This window comes from Aulonocara stuartgranti (genome assembly GCF_965226115.1).
Source record: "Aulonocara stuartgranti genome assembly, chromosome: 22".
Taxonomy (NCBI): Eukaryota; Metazoa; Chordata; class Actinopteri; order Cichliformes; family Cichlidae; genus Aulonocara; species Aulonocara stuartgranti.
The window spans coordinates 16,636,024-16,654,444 of NC_138957.1; the positions used below are offsets into that span (position 1 = coordinate 16,636,024).

General features: G+C 40.9%; 1 protein-coding gene across 8 annotated transcripts in view; it reads right to left on the minus strand.

The window, feature by feature from the left end:
• Nucleotides 1-18,421, minus strand: part of ppp1r9a (protein phosphatase 1, regulatory subunit 9A) — a 53,359-nt gene that overhangs the window by 21,722 nt on the left and 13,216 nt on the right. For all 8 annotated transcript variants that reach the window (XM_082520794.1, XM_082520796.1, XM_082520792.1 and 5 more), the window contains exons 3-6: nucleotides 10,025-10,157; nucleotides 9,190-9,310; nucleotides 5,050-5,154; nucleotides 867-1,002 (exon numbers count right to left, since the gene is read on the minus strand). In XM_082520794.1, the coding sequence (XP_082376920.1) occupies nucleotides 867-1,002; nucleotides 5,050-5,154; nucleotides 9,190-9,310; nucleotides 10,025-10,157 (495 nt within the window). The remainder of the gene's footprint in view (nucleotides 1-866; nucleotides 1,003-5,049; nucleotides 5,155-9,189; nucleotides 9,311-10,024; nucleotides 10,158-18,421) is intronic.

The window sequence follows — 18,421 nt, forward strand, 5'->3', positions numbered from 1 at the left end:
GTAAGGGGAAAAAAGCCCTTAAAGTGTTTATTTTCTTTTTCAACATTGAAATCTTACATTACATTTGAGCCTTAACACTCTGTAGGAGCTTAGGCAGTGCTGACATGTAGTATCAGCATTCAGAGCCTGGAAAAGAGTTTCTTAAGCATGAAGAGTGCTCTCAATCCACCGTCTGCAGGGAAATGAAAAGCTTCAAAGAGCACTGATGAAAACAGTGAAAGATGTCTGGTAGTGTTTGTCTGCATGTATATCTACGCATGAGTGCGGCTGTTTCTGTGTATGTAAGTGAGGAAACACTTGGTATTGATTTATGTTACTACACTGTGTTATGTCTTGTGTATACACAGTGTAAGAGTGTCTACATGAACACACACACACATACTCAAAGATATGAAGGCCCCTGAGCTCAGTGTTTGGTGGATTAAACAAGCAAGTAAGCAGCAGAATCAGAGAAAGAAATGCTGAGTGATGCTTTCGAGGACCAACTCTCGCATGGCTCTTAGTATGTGTGGCTGAGAGAGAGAGGCTGTTCTGTGTGTCAGCATCAAAGCCTACTGTCACTCAGTTTTATGAAGCTAATAAGCTATAACTTCCAGCCCATTGGAAGGAGAAAGGAGCTTATTTGCATTAAGTGACAACCAGAAGCCTCATTTTCTCACTACGGTGTCATGTAGAGAAATGTGTTAGCAAATGAACCTCAAATACATGCAGATATAATGAGATTTATTAAGATAATGTTCCTCATATTAAGAGGCTGGCATCTTACCCTGGCTGCACCTTTGCATATTCAGACTATCATTCACAAAGTCTCAAATGCACTGTAGAGGACACCCAGGGCAGTGGCCAGGGTTGCGTATGGTCAATACCTCATCATCATCGGCGTCATAGTGGGCGTACTGCTGCTCTAGTAGTTCTCTCTGTCTCCTTTCCTGCTCCAGGGTCTGCTGGATGAGCGTGGCCACCTCACTCTGCTGACCTGGACGCTCCCGGCCGATCACAAACCTGTGACAACAAGAGGCACTGTTGACCTACAGACACAGAGGCGGCCAGCACGGGATTACACAACATGACAGTAGAGCCTAAAAGATATAGGATTGATATTTGGTGATTTAAAAATGCTGATATTGCGATATGTCGGCCGATGTTGGATGGATGGAAGCCTGGATCACATTGTTGCGTCTTTAGCATTTAAAACACAGCAGGGAAGTTGCAGCGCCCTCTGGTGGACAAACAATGAAACATCAAAACATGTTTGAAGGGTGTTTCTCACGTCTTCTTTTACTTACTAAATATTAACAGATCGGCAAGCAACTAATATGGACCAATAACGGCCAGCTTTAGTTACCACATGACTATTTGAATTTGTTAAATAATTTATCTTGTAATTACAAGTATGAATATTATAATTACAAAACCACGACCTTTCACACTGTGAGTTATCAGATTTATTTTCTTTAGACACTCGATATAAAGGGTTTAATCGTAAATGTAGCATCTGACAAAAACGAATATTTTTCATTTTTAATATTTTAAAGGGTTTGACATTTGTCTGACACTCGATTTATACTTCATCTACATCATAACCTACAACGTAACTACAAACCTCTCTGGAACTTATGATTTAACCTAATAATGTAGCCTGACATGCACCTTTTTACAAAATCATACAGAAGAGGAAAACAACTTTAAATTCATTTTTTGTCCATCTTTCTTGTTGTGATGTGTATTTATGCAAGGAAATGAACACAACAGTAACGCAGAGAGCAAAACAGAGGCCCACAGCCACATAGCAATGGCAGCGATATGTGCTGACGTAGTGGGCAGGGCTGGGAGACAGGACACGCATAATAATGTGAGGCGACAGTCAGCTCGGCCAGGCAGCCTGTTATTAAGCTGGCAGAGAACTAAACAGAGAAGACCAGCAGTTACGCATGCAAACAAACACAGAAAATATCACATTAAAATACAGCTAAAGATGCCGATGATGACAAAGAGCAGGAGCTAAAGATTGCTTATAGATTTGTGTTTGTCTATATTACAGGGAGAGGGAGCACTGAGAGTACAAATTAGAGCTACAAATAAGGGGATAACAAAGCAAAAAGATGCTCATCTCTCTCATCACGCTTCTGCTCAAAATGTAAAAACTTAAAGCAAATAATAGTTCTGCAACTCAAAAGAAAATTTATAACGCAATCACCAATTTATTCTCCTCGTAACACCAACGAAGCCGAGCAATCAAGTAAGGGGATTTTTGTGGCTCACCCTGCAGGGTCCCTGTAACTATGTGTATGTGTGAGCGAGGCCCGAGCTATTGTGTGTGCGCGTGTGTGTGTGTGAGAGAGAGAAGAAAACAGAAAAAGAGAGCGAGAGTGGATCGGAGATGGGGTCTAATCAAGTGAATTCATCTCCCGAGAGCTCTTTTATATATTTCTAAAGGGGATGTAGAGAAAGCCTTACGCTCCAGCAGAGAGGCGTATTTGATCTACATGTGAAGGAACAACTGAGGGCCAGGACACACAGTAAGTAGAAAAAGAAGGGGGGTTGGAGGGGTTAAGCTAAGTACTCTACTGTAGGAAGCCTTTGGACAGCAGGGAGGTCTGAAGAGTAGCTGACCTGAAAAGAGCCTTTCCGCTCACGCATGGGGAGCCTGTCGTAGTTTCTCCTTAAGATCTGGGACTGCCACACAGGATGCTGTGCAGGATCAGCTCAGCTGCAGACACCACTGATTTATTCCATTTACTCCAATTAATAGAGACGTGGCAAGGATGCAGAAAGTGATGCTTGGAGAAGCAATGCAGGACACACGTCTTGAGCATTAAGCAGCACTGGGTTGACAGCCGTTTGAGGATGTCAGCACAGGTTCACACATACCAGATATGACTGGTCAGCCGTGTTGGAGACATGCTATCTAATGTATCTACTGCAAGTTAATCTGAGTTCAATTTAGAGCATGATTAAGTCTGATAGTGGAATGCAAAAAATACACTTACTCAAGTACTGCACTTAAGTATAACTATGATGTGTATTTACTTCGATTAAATACTTTGAAATGCTTCTTTTTACTTCTGCTCCACTAAAGTTTGGGGGCAGTTACTGTTACATTATTTTAAAGCTTTAGTTACTAATTATTTAGCAGAATAAATACTGATAAATTATGATATCTCGTTATAGAATTAGACCCACAGCAAAGAATAAAGCAACTACATTAGCTCAAGATGCATTATCAAAGTGATGTACTCTAAAACAATAACTCAAATACACTCCAGTAACAGAAGATAAGAACGCTTAATGAGCTACGGATAAAAGGCATAGATAGTATGACACTTTTTAACTTTTATTTAAGTAGTATTTTGTGTACTTGACTTCTTCTTGAAGAACATGTTTACACTGTAACATTGCCACTTTTACTCAGAGTATTTAAATGCTTCTTCCAAAGCTCTGTAAAACAGTTAATCAATACAAAATATTAACTTCAACTTAACAAAAAATAAGAAATTTTGTTTCCTCAACTCGTATTTGTTTGTTGTAACAGTGCTTCTTGACAATAATTCTGATGCATTGATGCATTTGTGCGTGAGAGTTGCGTATCAGGGTTGCATAACGCCAAGAATCATTGTTGTGACAAATAAATACCGTAATCAATCAAACACAGATGTCCTTATTCTTTTTATCTAATGCTATCTATTATGTGCTAAAGCCATTTTCCAATGTTCCATGTATTTTGGGAACAGTTTCCTGTCTGTGATGGGGTCTTGGCAGCACGTTTTTAAAAGATCCTGGGATCACCTCTAAACCTGGATGATTTGCTGCTGGAAGCCGGGGTAAATATAGCAAAATGGCAAATGTAGGACAGTTGGCCATAAAACCCCTGGTGATCAGACGGAGTGAGAGAAGGATTTACAGAGGAGGAGGAGGGGGTGGAGTGAGTGAGACTTGATGGATGAAGACTGAAAGAGTGACAGTGAAGAGAGGGCAGGAGGAGTGATAATTTGTTGGAAGAAATAACAGCGAGGAGTGAGATTTATCATTATATTTCCTGTAAACACTGTCAGAGTTTAATGTTCATATACTGGACTACAACATTTATATATCTTACAAGTACGTCAGTGTATTTCAGTTTTTAGACTTGTCATAACTATTTCTTTATATTTGCGAGGTGGACAGATGATATACGTCGGCGTTTTCAAGGCTGTCTCATCTGTACAGCCACATCCTGGAAAATCTCCACTGTCAATATTATTTCAGCAAACATCATCTGTCCAACACTTTTGATTATTTTGGATATCTCTTTGTTCAGCCTTCAGCTTTTCATCAGACACTGTAGTTCCCACACAGCTATCTGTCTTTCCACAGGTGACTTCAAGCATAATATGAATATAGATCCATGACAAAGAATGGAGGGCTCTACACCAGCAAGGTCGAGGTCTGAAAATAAACTCGCACACTTCTCCCGAGATGACTGAAGAAGAAATGGTGAAAAAGTGGCAGAATGAAAAGAGTGGAGAACATCCTCAATAACACACAATGGCGAGAATCCAGAGAGAGAGAAATAAAAACGAAAGCCTGTCAATAAACAGGACAGACAAGAGCGAGAATCAACTAAACGCAGCCTTCTCTTTCACATCTCTATGTGTGCGAGTACTTCCTCTGCTTCCCAGTGCTGTTAGCAGACCCTGTCAAAAACAGCTCGTCATGTAATGTTAAGGTATTTCTCACTAAGTAGGACTTTTGCAACATAATAGCTGGACTAACTGCATTGATACTCTTCCTGCGGCTAGTGAGACCATCACTAAATATAAAGAACGCTTTAGCGCTTTTAGGGAGCTGTAAAATAACTCTGACTGTATAATAGTAGTCGTGGATTTTGGAGCTGACAGCGGCTTGACACACTTTCCTGAAATCCTGCTGTACTGTTACAACTGATTTTCACAATTCAACTCTCAAAATTTGAATTCTAATGGAGTTATCACTCCAGCATTACTATGTCCTGTTCCCAATACTTTTTTGCATTAGACTGCATTATAGTTTATGGTTGCATGTGTGTATTACCGGACGACTCCTGATGTGTTCCTGAGGACTGAGGCAGCAAAGCTCTGAGTGACGCCCACCAAACTGGTCCCATCCACCTCCACGATCTGGTCATTCACTTTGATTCTGGCAAATGCAAGAAGAAGAATCTTTCAGCACTTAAGATAAGATAGTAATAAACATGTAATTATAAAATAAATGAATAGAATAGAATAGAACACAATAGCCCTCTATTGTCATTGTACATGTACAATGAAATTATAGGTGCTCCAACACCAACTGTGCAGGAGCAAATAAAAATATATCAATAGTATAGACATCAGGAATAAATGTCTGCGTTTTACTTTTACTGTGCATACATATAAGCTGAAATCTGCATGCACATATGACCTCACGCTGGGCTTCTGCATTCGAAAATGATTGTGGTCCAAAGGCTAAAAGATGCACAAAGTCACGAACACGCTGGCGTATCATTCATGTTCACATAATTTATAGAACTACAACAGCGGAAAACTTTCTGGGGTCACAAATTTCCAGTGCAATAGCTCCAGACTACTGTGTAACAAGGAGACAGAGGAGATGAGACTCAAAACAAACTATGAGGGCTAATGGGGACATGGACGCCTTTGGCCCTCGGCTACAATACATCCGGTATTTGTGCTCTGCTCTGGACATGACGGGAGGTCGCCTAAGTTCTTGACCTAAAATGAAACTCCTGATAAGACTTGAGTATAAAGGATTCAGGGGAACTGCGAACAAATTGCTTAAAACAGACAGCCTTGTTGAATATTCAATTTAAATTTGCATGAACATTTGTACTGAAAGAAAAGATGCAGAGGGATTTTGAATCTGGATTTTGAGTAACTGCTTCAACATATAAATAAAACAAAAACTAGCTCTCATTATTTTCAACAAAACAGTGAATTGTGCTAATAATTAATTGCTGGAAGCCACAACAGACACATTATTCTCTTCTTCAACAGCAATTTGGTTTTTTATTTGGTCCAAAACAGAGTGCAAGAAGGCCCATCTCCTCGATACTTATGAACACAAGCTTGAAAACTTTCAACTTGTACATTTCTCACATTTTTATCAAATAGAATGGGCAGATGAGATGAAGGTCTCTTAACTCGATTTTTCTTGATTTGTATGAATGAACTACCCCCATAGGTTCAATTTAAAAGCAATAAAACTCAAAGATAAAAGAGTTCTCAAGTGATCTACAATTACAATTTCATAAACTGGAGAGAGCCACAGTAGCTAAGACTATTTAACAATGGTCAAAATCACTAGCTACCTACAAATGCATCCTCTGCACTGTTTCCTTTTTATTTACCGCAACAATAATATCAAAATGAAGAGGTGTTTGATGGCTTCATATAAAACTGCAGCTCCTTCTCCCAGTCTGTTACAACATAACACCAGCTGCCGAGCAGAATTTAGTATGCCTATGACAGCTGACGCATCAATCACAGATGTCACAGGGATGTATAGAGACACGTGGGCCTGACAGGTAGACAGACAGCAGGCTGGTTGTCTGTCAGCGGTCCAGATGCTTCTCTGACCTTCATAGATGCTACCATCCAAATGTGGCTGTATGTGGTCGAGCCTAGTCGGTATACAACTTCCAAACAAAGGCAGCAGGAAAGACAAAAAACTGCCAACAAAGGACCTTGTCAGTTAATGTACATACACCGAATTACACATCCTATCACCCTCATGTCCCCTATCTCACACACACACACACACACAGGCGAGACATCGAGCCACAGCCAAGTCATTCTGTCTGCCTGAGAGTGAATGCGCTCCTGCACATTAGACCATTAAGTCAGACTCAGCAAAGACAGAGCCCTGTGGCAGGGAGGGTAATGACTCAAGGAAATCACATTCTGGATAGTGACTCCTCCCTTCTCTCCCTGTGTATATCTCTGTGTGTGTGTGTGTGTGTGTGTGTGTGTGTGTGTGTGTGTGTGTGTGTGTGTGTGTGTGTGTGTGCACGAATAAGTGAGCATGCAAAAATTACTGATTACTTTTTGCCGCCATGACACTAACATCTCAAGTGTACAGTTTATTTCTCTAATACTGTGATCATGGTCTATTGTGAAATCCATCATGAGGCCACAGCCAGAACTGCAGATTCACAATAAAGAACAGCTGTGTTTCCATCTCTAATAAAGACACTAATGATGCAATATAATGTTGGAAGCATTCATTCACTTGAAGTATAATAAAAACTTAGTACATTGGCTTCCTCCCACAGTCTGAGGACATGCGTGTTGGGGTAATTGCTGATTCTAAATTGGCCATAAAGTGCTGTATGTATGGTTAAAATGAAAGTTTGAATGGTCAGTAAGAACAGAAGAGCGTTATGTAAATGTGAATGCATTACTTAAATATGCACAGCACTCTGGCTGTTTTAAAGCCAGCTGTAAAAAGATATTTGATTTGTGAATATTTCTTTTTTCCTTTTTCTTTTCTTTTATTCAGTCTTTATATTAAGTGCAGATGTCCATTTCACCACTAAACTACAAATATCACTATGAAACTATTAAACTTCACCAATATCTTCACTTATATTAAGTCAGTTTGTTAATATTTTAAGTGTTCTGAGATTTTATGTTTAGATATGCATGTTAAGCACTTTAAACATGTTTAACATGCAAATGTTGCATCAATGTCCAGCAGGTAAAGTGGTAAAATATCAACCTAAATGTGTATTTTTGTATTTTATTGTATTTCATTACATGAGTCTGAAGGCAGACATGTTACTAAAGAAAAATAACCCCCAAATCTCAAAAGCTGAACAGTCCATGAACAACATTTTTGTCATGTAGCGTCTCATCACAAAAACTTGATGTTAAAAATATTCATGAAATAGCAACAGTGGCTGTCCTCTGCTGTGTAATGATCACCAAATTTGCATTACACAGTAGTGCACATGTGTTAATGTTAATTACCTCTGAACACAAAGCAGACTTCATTCTTTGGTGACCATAAATACATTTTTCAGAATACATCATTTCAAGGCAGCTATTAGATTAGAGGTTGGTTTTTATTGTCGCCATGCCTACAGCCACGCTGCTAGCATCGCTAAAAATCTAAACAAGCACACGGAGGAGCACGCTCAACAGCTTCTACAGCATTGTTGTAAAAATGAAACTAAACTAAAAACTTTTTTTCCACTAAAGAAAAAAAAAGAAACAGGCTCAACTCTACAGTCACACAAATGTGAACTCGAGCTTCAGCACAGTGTTCCTCTGATCTTTTCAACTTCTCTCACTTCTCCCACTCACCATGGGAAATTAGGCTTTTTGGAGTCAGTGAAACTGTCATCTTAGAACAGATCAACTTTTCTCACTTTCGAAGGAGCTGCTTCCTTTCTGCCGCTGCTTTTCTCCGTCGCTCTGCTGGTTACATTTTAACTAATCTCACTGTCATGTTCCTCAGAATTTCTGCCATAAGAATAAATCCCAGGAGTAAACACCTAGTGCAAACAGCCCTGCTGCATTAGGCTTGTTTTCTATGAAGAGCTCACTAGCTTCAAACTGCATTGTGAGGAGCAGTTTCTGTTTATGGGGAACCTGAACCACACAAACAAACTAATAGGTGGAAGGTGACAGCTCAAGAGGCCAGTCTGTCAGCTGAGGAGCTGTCATCTCCTCCATCTCTGACTCATTGCTAACTCTGCACTGTTTACACTTTTCATAATGCACAAAAACACATAATGCAATACTGTAAAACATCCAAGGACATAAATAGAAACAGAGACTTTAAAAATCAGCGCTTTTCTGCAGAGAAACTCTGCAGAGAAAAAGAAATATAATTTAATGTAACGACTCCGTCACACCTACACACACACCTACACAGGTACAGACCTGTGTAAGACTGTGCCTCTCTCGGTGGATATAATCCGAACCCCTGCTGTTAAATCTGAGAGATATAGAGTGTGACTGCGCATGTAAGACCGAGCGAGACAATATGGTGGAGTGGTGCTGGGGGAAAAAAACATCTATGGAAATTTATTCCTGTGGAGGGACTACATTTATATACTTTTTGCACAACATATGCAAGTTTAATCCTACGTGCATGTTATTTGTTGTCTCCAGACCCACTTTTAGACTGAAAGAAATGTGTGATATCCAGCAGGAAAGCAGCACCCACCTGCTATCTCTCTCCGCAGCTCCACCCTCAATGACAGTCTTAACAAAGATGCCCAGTTTCTCCAGGCCTGCATCAGCACCAACACCCATCCCGATGATACTGATCCCCAGGCCGTCTTCATCTGGAAACACAAAACCCCACAAATTTCAAGTGTCATTCTCTGCATTTTCATAAGTGTCCAAAGATCCAGCCAATCAAACCCAAAATGACTTCTGTTAACAATGTCAACCATATTGTGGAATATGACAGAATATGTGAATATGTTCAGTATTAACTGAAAGAATAAGGAGACGTCAACCTCCAAGACATGAAACAATTTTTACAAGAATGTGAAAAATGGAGGAGAAATGCCCTTCATTCATCCCTGTCCTGTGTTAATAATTCAAATGCTGTTAGTGTTACATAACAGAGAGTAGATTGTGGTGTCCCACAACGTAAAGTCAGTGTATTTTAGATCCTGGGTGTAAATGAATTTTAGTCCAGAACAAGACAAGTGGAAAACATGCAGTGTCACGTCTAGGGAATTAGGATGAATTAAGCAACCCTTGCTTTTTGGGATAATCTAAGTCAAATTGCAATTTGTGAATTATCTCTTTGTAACATCTAACAACAATAATAATAATAACAAAATACTGCTAATGGTCGAGGGAGAGATTTAAACTTTAAGGCATGATCTATGGGAAGGGGATGAAGGAAACGTGAAGGAAAAAAATTAGGAAAGTACAGAAGAAAGCAAAAAACAAAGACATCCTGTGTGGGTGGTTCTGTCTGTTGGGTATGATAAGTAGCTGACAGGATCCCATCTTCATTAGGATTTTCTTAGATTTTTCCCCACCTTTCTCTAGCTCCACAGGGAAGAGCTCCAGTTTCTCCACCCTCTTCTCCAGCTCATACTCAGCAGAGGAGGCCACGGGATCCACCTCCTCATTACGTCGGTCATAGTCTTCATTGGAGTAGGTGTTAAACACCTGAAAAAAAACAACACACAGAATTATATAAGCTAGTTGCATTTAAAAAAAATGTATTCAGGCTTTATAAAGGGCACATCATACTGTACTAATAGGCTCACACAGGAACAGGTTTTGCCTTTGCACATACAACACTAACAATGCCACACCTGGGAATGTTACATACATTTATACTACTCTGCTTGACAACAGTGGTTGCTCTTTAGGCGAGGGAGTAAATAAGAGCTTTGTGTTCCCAATTATTGGGAACACAGCACTACTTTTAGCTAACAGCACTTGGATAAACAAGGTCTTTATATGAAAGAAACAACTGCAACCACAAATAAACTGTAATGCAAGGAAACATAATTGCTTTGAGGACGGGGATGCCTCTCTCTTTCTCTGAGCTGTGTGGTCCTCAGAGGAGCCTCTCCTCCCTTGCAACAGTCAGCTGTCACTTCAAATCTCAACCAAGCGCTCTCACGGCTCCCTGCAACGAGGAGGAAGGAAAGGAGAGGAGAGAGAGCTGTGCACGCTCTTGTCACGACTTTAGTGTGGTGTTCTGCCGAATGCTGTCTGCTGGTGTCGAAGAAAGAGGTGTAAGAATATGCAAAGTGTTCAAGCGCGTAGATTAACATGCATGTAAGTGCAGAGGGAAGCTTGCATGAAGGCATAAGCTTCACTCCGGCAAAACAGGCACCTGCAAACCCCGACTCCAGGCGCTATTAATAGAATCTCAGATTTATCTTGAAGTGAACCCATTAGCTGTTTTCTGTCACTCTTTATATTAATTGTGGCCAAAGTTTCAAATACTGAGGTCAGTCTGTGATCAGTTTCACATCAAAGAGAGTGGATATCTCTGCCCACCAGCTAACAAAGCTTCTGTTTGTGAGGGGCAGCCAATCAGAAGAAAGACAGCTTAAAGAGAGGAAGATGAGCTAAATTGGTTGTTTTGGACAGAAGTAGAGATGGACCGATCTGATATTATGTATCGGTATCGGGTCCGATACTGACCTAAATTACTGGATCGGATATCGGAGAAAAATAAAAAATGTAATCCGATCCATTAAATATCACGAAAGCATCTCACAAAACTTGCAACACTCCGTAACTCACCTCAGAACGTTAGCACGTCGGAGCAGTATGCATCACGTGATAGAGCGGCTGTGGCATGCCGGACCTGTCGTGGTCTGGATAGCATGTGGAGCTTCACTAGCAACCCGGCATTTCATCTCCGACAAAGTTATCCCGAGAGAAGTAAAGCAAGTGTGTAAGTCCATCTCTGAATGTTTGTAAAGCATGCCTGCGTTAAGCTTAACAAGCGATATAAGGAGCGACTGCCTCTCCTGCTGCTACTTCAATCATGAAACTGCTTAATGATCAGCTGATCGGCTTTTCTGTCGCGAGTCCGTGTCTCTTGTTTGTTTTTGGCCCACTTTGCACCAGAAAGAGGAAACCAGCGGCTGAACAACAGCAGCACGTTTAAGCTTGATCAGCTGTTGTTAGAATTTATTTAATATTACTTTCTACTCCAGGATCTTTTTCTACGTAGCTGACGCTGGTAACTGTGCAGGGGCGGATCTAGCAAAGTTTAGCCAGGGGGGCCGATAGGGCATTAACAGGGAAAAGGGGGCACAAAGACATACTTTTCTTTCTTATTCTCATTTAAAATGTCTAGCTTTTAATAAATAATTATCTGACACCCAAAGTTTTAATTTGATGTAAAATGAATAGAAGTCAATTACTGTATATAGTAACTATTAAGTCTAACATACCCTAGTAAGCTATAGTACTTTTTCCTTTGGGAAGGCACCATCTGTGAATTCTGCAATTTTGATGAAGAAAGATGTTGAATCTATTTAATATTTCTTGAAAAATAATTTATTTCTGTGCATTTTTTTCCACACTGCATCAAATTAAGGTTGATTACGTCGATTAAGCATCATGAGGTGGAGGGTGAGGGGTGGTTCCCTATTTTTTATTTATTTATTTTTGTTGTTGCTGGGAGTTGGAACCCTATTAGTTAGGTTGCTTAATATTTACGCTAAGTACTCTTTAAAATACCAGAATAGGGAGGATGGTGTAGGTTTAAGTTTATTAGATTGATCAGTATTGCTGAACTATGAAATATTTTTTTTTGCATACAGGTATAACAGAATAGCTTTAGTGTAGTTGTTGTTTTAAACTTGAGTATGAACTTATACAAAATGCAGCAAGATATTTAAAAAACAGTTTTGTTGATTAAAAAACACTATATCGGATTCATATCGGTATCGGCAGATATCCAAATTTATGATATCGGTATCGGTATCGGACATAAAAAAGTGGTATCGTGCCATCTCTAGACAGAAGATAAACTGGAGGTTTTTGAATCTTGATCTTTGGTGAAATTCAAGAACAAAATGACATTAAAAATTAATGTAACAGGATCCATTAATTAGACTTAAATCATTGGAGCTATTCACAAAACCGCATCAATAAGGCATCATATAGATGTGTTACTCACTCTGTTAAAGAGATAGTGTGCTGCACGCACAGACAGGGCATAATGAGATGGCATGATGCTGCCAGGATTTGCTCTGTGAGATCTTGCATGAGATCTGCATGACCTCCCTGTAATCAATCATTCAGTGTTATCAACAGCCCTGCATTATTAACACTTGCTTGCACCCAGAAGCACACGCACACATGAGTATATGCACTGTATAGACTGTGCAGAGAATGACAACATATCAAATCAGACACACGCAAACACTCAGCAATCAGTAGCAGACGCCATCACACTCACAGGCCCGTTAAACACACCCACGTATGCACACTGCTGACAAATGCTAACACCAGCACTTGCTCTGTCCAGGATGTCCTGAACGCGATGCCGCCATTGGCAGCCAGTACATTATCTAATGGCCTCTCTCAGTCACTGTGTGCTATCTACAAACACATTAGCATGTGGCCAGTCACTTGACAGAGAGAAAGAGAAAAGATGAGGTCATGAGGGAAGATGAGGACTGATGAGGGTGGATCTGTGAGGGAAGGTAAGCGTAGAAGAATGGGCGGAGGCTCAGTGATGGAGAAAGATAAGGGCAAGCGAGGGACTTCTACGCATCTGGGAGGCAGATGAACTGAATAGTAAGCGGCTGGAATAGAGAATAATGGTGACTGAGGGAAGGAGTGATGAGATAAATGAAACAGCACGCACAGGGGAAATAAGAATAGGTAGGCAGGAAGAGAGTGAACCAGAAACAGACTGAAACATTTAACAGAAAGCATTTGCCTACAAAACAAAGACACCCGATGGTTATCTGGCTCTAAACAGAAACCCCGGTATGCATCTCCATCCTGTCCAAACACCACCTGGCTTCCAGGCTCAGAAATTCTTTAAGAACAGATAAAATATGTAGAAGGGTTATCTGAAATATAAAGGTCAAGATTCTCTCTCGCAGCTACTTCTCTTCTCAGATAGGATGTATAATATCTTCTTGTTCTCCTACAATAATTGGATTTTGTTCTGGGGAAAAAATACTTTTGGATCTGAAATACCAGTAGAGCGATAAGAGGCTCAAAGGCGCACAAAGAATGATTTGGTACACCGTCGTGTGAGAGTGTGCTTAACCTTGGCAGGGTGGCAGAACTGCTGCCTGCTGCTTTTATTACTTTAGGGAGGTGTAAAGTGGCAAGAGAGTAAGACCAGACATGCACCTGGCAACTACTAGCCTGACAGCTGTGGGAAAAACTGTTGGGACCATAGTTTGACGGATATCAATATGTTTACCCATATTAGTCGTTCGGGACTGCTGTGGCTGAATCGATCTCAGCTCCTCCTCTCCATATGTCCAAGGATCCTTGGGTAAGATACTGAACCCTGGGTTGCCCAGTTGTCAGGCAGAGGTGCTTAGGTATAGATAAAAGCATTGCATGAAAGTCTGTGTGACTGAGCGTATGAGACATTGAGCAGAACGCGCTGTGTAAGAAGCAGTCCATTTACCATTAGTCTGACAAAACTTTGACCTCATCATACTGTAATGACAAACCCCTACATTTTTACTTTAGTTATAGTAGCTTCACACAAGGAGAGTCACTAAAAAAGGGAGACTGAAGCATAAGGGACCGTTTCCCCATGTGGTTCTCCCTTGGAAATGGAGCCAGCTTTTGAAGGTTTTAACACAACACGGCCATTTTCATGTAAATATATTCATCTATGCTGCCTGCAGTTTCTGTCAAGCTTAACACCGTGCTCGGGTCAAAAACAAAAAAAACCACGACAGAAGTTTACATTCTGGAACAGCTATAAATCTCCTTGACTCTGTGTCATGCTGCTTGCTGATGGTGATGCGAATAGTCTGTATGAAGATAGTCCACAGAGCCAGAAAACATATCACCTTTCACAATTCTCCCAGTGTCAGTGCTTATCCTCCCACAAACTCATTCATCAACATAAAATACAGGCAGATATAATCCCTTCTCTAAGATCTGGACTACAAACCGCAAAGTACAATCTATCATTCTTAACTGTATCAAATGGCGTCTCTTATCCCCTCTTTTCTTAGACTTAACCTTCATCTGCACAACGCACTGATCAACGCCCTGTGAAATCAAACACACGCGCGTTTCTGTATTTTGCCGGTTAACAAACCTCCAGCAACAGAACAACTGGCGGTTATGTGCAGACTCTGCAGCGGTTCTGCTTGGGCAGGCACTCTTGTTATCTTTTCTCCTGTCCTCGCATCAGGATAAGGGAGTATACTTTGACTCTGAAATACGGTTTTACAGTCATCTGTGGATGCTGCTGCAGATGCCGGGACACTGCAGATGCTTGGAAAATGTAAAGCGATAAAGCTGAGGCCTCTTACTTAGTAGAAGAGCCTCAATCTGTCCTTGTATTTGAGCGCTTATGCAGATTCAAATGCAAGTACATGAATACAGATTCCTAACAATATGAATAGTATTCATGTAGGCTTTAGATTAAAAGGCCATTGCACACACACAGAGATGTGTAGATGCAAGCATACACACATGGCAGGGAGTCATCCACTAATGAAAAGGGCGGGAGTTCATATATACTCAATCAACATCCAAGACATTGGTTTTTGCTGCTAAATGATACCTGTCAGCCACCTCAGCTGGTCTGTAAGGATAGCTGTTGGGTTGGCCTAATAGCTCCTATGATGACCGCAGATCAGCCAAGGGATAATACTGAGACTGGAATCTTTAAGATGCTGAGTCTGGAGCCACAGTAAATAAAAAAGAAAGACTATATCCACCGAGAAAGAGAGAGAAACCGAATGACTCATATGATTCATGGTTTAGAGCAGCAGCAGACACTGAGGCTATTGAACAGTGAACAGGCAATAATAGAGAAATAAAGAAAAGAAGATGGAAAAAAAAAAGCTGAGGAGTGGGTGATGCTAGGGGTAATTTGCTCCAGGGCTGTTTGAGTCCTTGCCTAAGATGGCACGGCATGGCGCCCAGTCACGGCGAAAAGCCTCTGATGGTATTAAACTGGGCCTTTGGTGAATTGGTGCCAATGCTGCCACCCGCCCTGCGTCTTCCAGACAGTGGATGTTGCCCAGGGCAAGACGAGGCTGGAAAACCCAGGAGAAATGTTCCAACTGGTGTGGCATGAACCCAACAAACTCTGCGGTGGATAAACTACAGCCTGGCTCTCTCTCTCTTTCTTTCTCTCTTTCTCACACACACACACACACACAAAAACTCATAGTCTTCTCTGCTGCGACACCTCAGCGTATTTGCATTCCATTACTTCTACCTGTGGCCACCCACACAGACACATTCGCACGACGCCAGGCTGGAGAACTGACAGGTGCTGAAGAAAGTGTCTGGATACTGAGGGGACAAGACAGTCGCTGATGGTGGAAATAAATGAATGTCAGACTCAGACTGACAGCAATAAAGAGGTGGGGATGGGAAGAACAGGGAGCGAGAAAAGAGAGGAGGAAACATAAACATTCAGTATACAACTCTATATAAAGAGAGGTGAGAACATACAGGGATTTACAGTCAATTCAAGGCCAGCCTCTCTATCTTCTTGACATATATCCTCCCTCATCTGGGGAAGTGACACTGACAGGGAATGCCACAATCACATAAGTCAGCGTTTCTTTTTTTAACTTTAGACACCGCTTCTGCATACAAAACAGACACACACACACTGTTCATACAGGAGGGCAAAACTTTTGATTTGTGTTGTCGTTTTAAAAAGCTGATTTTTCATCTGCTGTATCTACAGCGGGCTTGCTTTTCCTTTCTATCGGCTACTGCACAATACTACAGGGGGCCGCTACTCCCACCAACACCTGAGTCAAGGGCCAAATACAGGACAGGAGACAAACCTAAAGGGAAACTAGACAGAAGAACTAGCTTAAAACAAGTGCATATTATCATATACAACGAGAGGGAGGAAGAGATTAGAAGTAACACAACATGTTGCTTGTTAAAGCACATGCCCACTTGCTATGCTATGTAATTCATTAGGCTGCGATAATGGCTGTGCAGAGAGTGGGACTGCATTTCTACGAATCATAATAACTAGTCTGTGTGATCTGGACTGCTGTGAATGAAGCACAGAACCCTAAAATTATCTTTGTTTGTATCAGCAGATCTCAATCTTGTTTCTGACTCATAAACAAGCACATGGTGATGGTGCGGCAGTCAGAACCTTCCTAAACACGAGCTTAGCAAACGCTGAGAACATTGTGTCACTGAGATGCTGTGTTCTCTGCAGCTTTTTTTTTTCAGCAATAAAAACTGACAGTGCACTGGTAATATCATTAACACGTGGCCAGATTGGGTAGGTGGGGGGTTGGTTGATAGTTCATGACACAGTCTGCCGTGTGGCAAATGACCAGCCTCAAAAACCGCAAGGCACGTCTCGCCTTTCCCGGATCATTAAAAATGCATCCCCCAGGGAGGATCGGGTGGCACCGAAACAAGCAAACAAAAACACAACTGCATTAATAATGGAGTGACTAAGCTACAGGCACGCACAAAATACACGCATGCCCAACATCCGAGTCAAGAGTAGTTGTTCCTGTCAGAGGTAAGAGAGGAAGGGAGTCATGATTGTTTTTCTATGGACAGCATAACTGCTAAAGAAAAACAGTACTTCACTGGACAGCTTGGTTTGAATAAAACACTGCTTGATACATACTTTCATATAGGTTTTGATACTTTGTAACATGTAACATTTTTGTAACTCTGGTTTAGTTACAGCTTTACCCAGCTATGTAGAAATGCAACAGAGTTTAGGGCATAAGAAGAAATCTGAGGCATGCTACAGCTGACATGTGCACAGAAACAAGAGACCTACCAGAAAACCTTTTAGTACCAGTCATCAGCTGGATTATCAGTTATATTTTTGTACTTTGACTCATTCCTGTTTTGGAAATAAATGAACTTAAAGTACTGCGCAAAACACTTGAGACACCCTCCATTTTTTATATTTTGCTTCCAAGGAGCCAGAATTTTATTTTATTTTCTTCATGTATTAAGTGAGGTTGAGCAATTATTTTCCAGGCTTTTTTGAAGGTCTTTCAAACTTTGTTTTTAGACATTGGCTGCTTTTTAACTCATTTTCTGTTCAGTCCTAGTACCTGAGCATGTTTTTTGTTGGTTAAGTCAGCAGTCCCCAACCCTGGGCCTCGGACCGGTACCGGTCTGTGAGTCGTTTGGTACCGGGCCGCGAGAGTTGAGGCTCAGGTGTGAAATGTATGGTTTTCAGGGTTTTTATTGGTTTTCAGCGTTATTTTGTTATCGTTTTTATTGTTAACTCGGTTTTCCTGGGTCTTTTCACTTGTGTTATGAATAAATCTTCTTTTTTTCGGTACCGGTACTAGTTTTATTTTGTTGTATTTATCCGCGACACCTTAAAGGCCGGTCCGTGAAAATATTGTCGGGCATAAACCGGTCCGTGGCGCAAAAACGGTTGGGGAGCGCTGGGTTAAATCACTTAATTTGGATCTATGAATCACTCAAGCTTTCAAAAAGGTCTGCAACCTAAAGGATGAACCAGTTCTGTGTCTACACATAACAGACAGCTTAGCAAAGAATCAAATTCAATTGGTATCTTTGGGCACTTTATTAGCATCCTGTCACAAAATAATTTGTTCAAATTTCTTTAGTTGATTCTATGAAAAATGTCAAAGATAAAACAGTTTGACAGGTGCAAAATGGTATTTTTGCAAAATGATTACAAAGAGCTGTTAGGTGTAAACTTTGTATATCTCAGCATGATGTGCAACGTGTCCTTAAAAAACTGGGGAAACTGG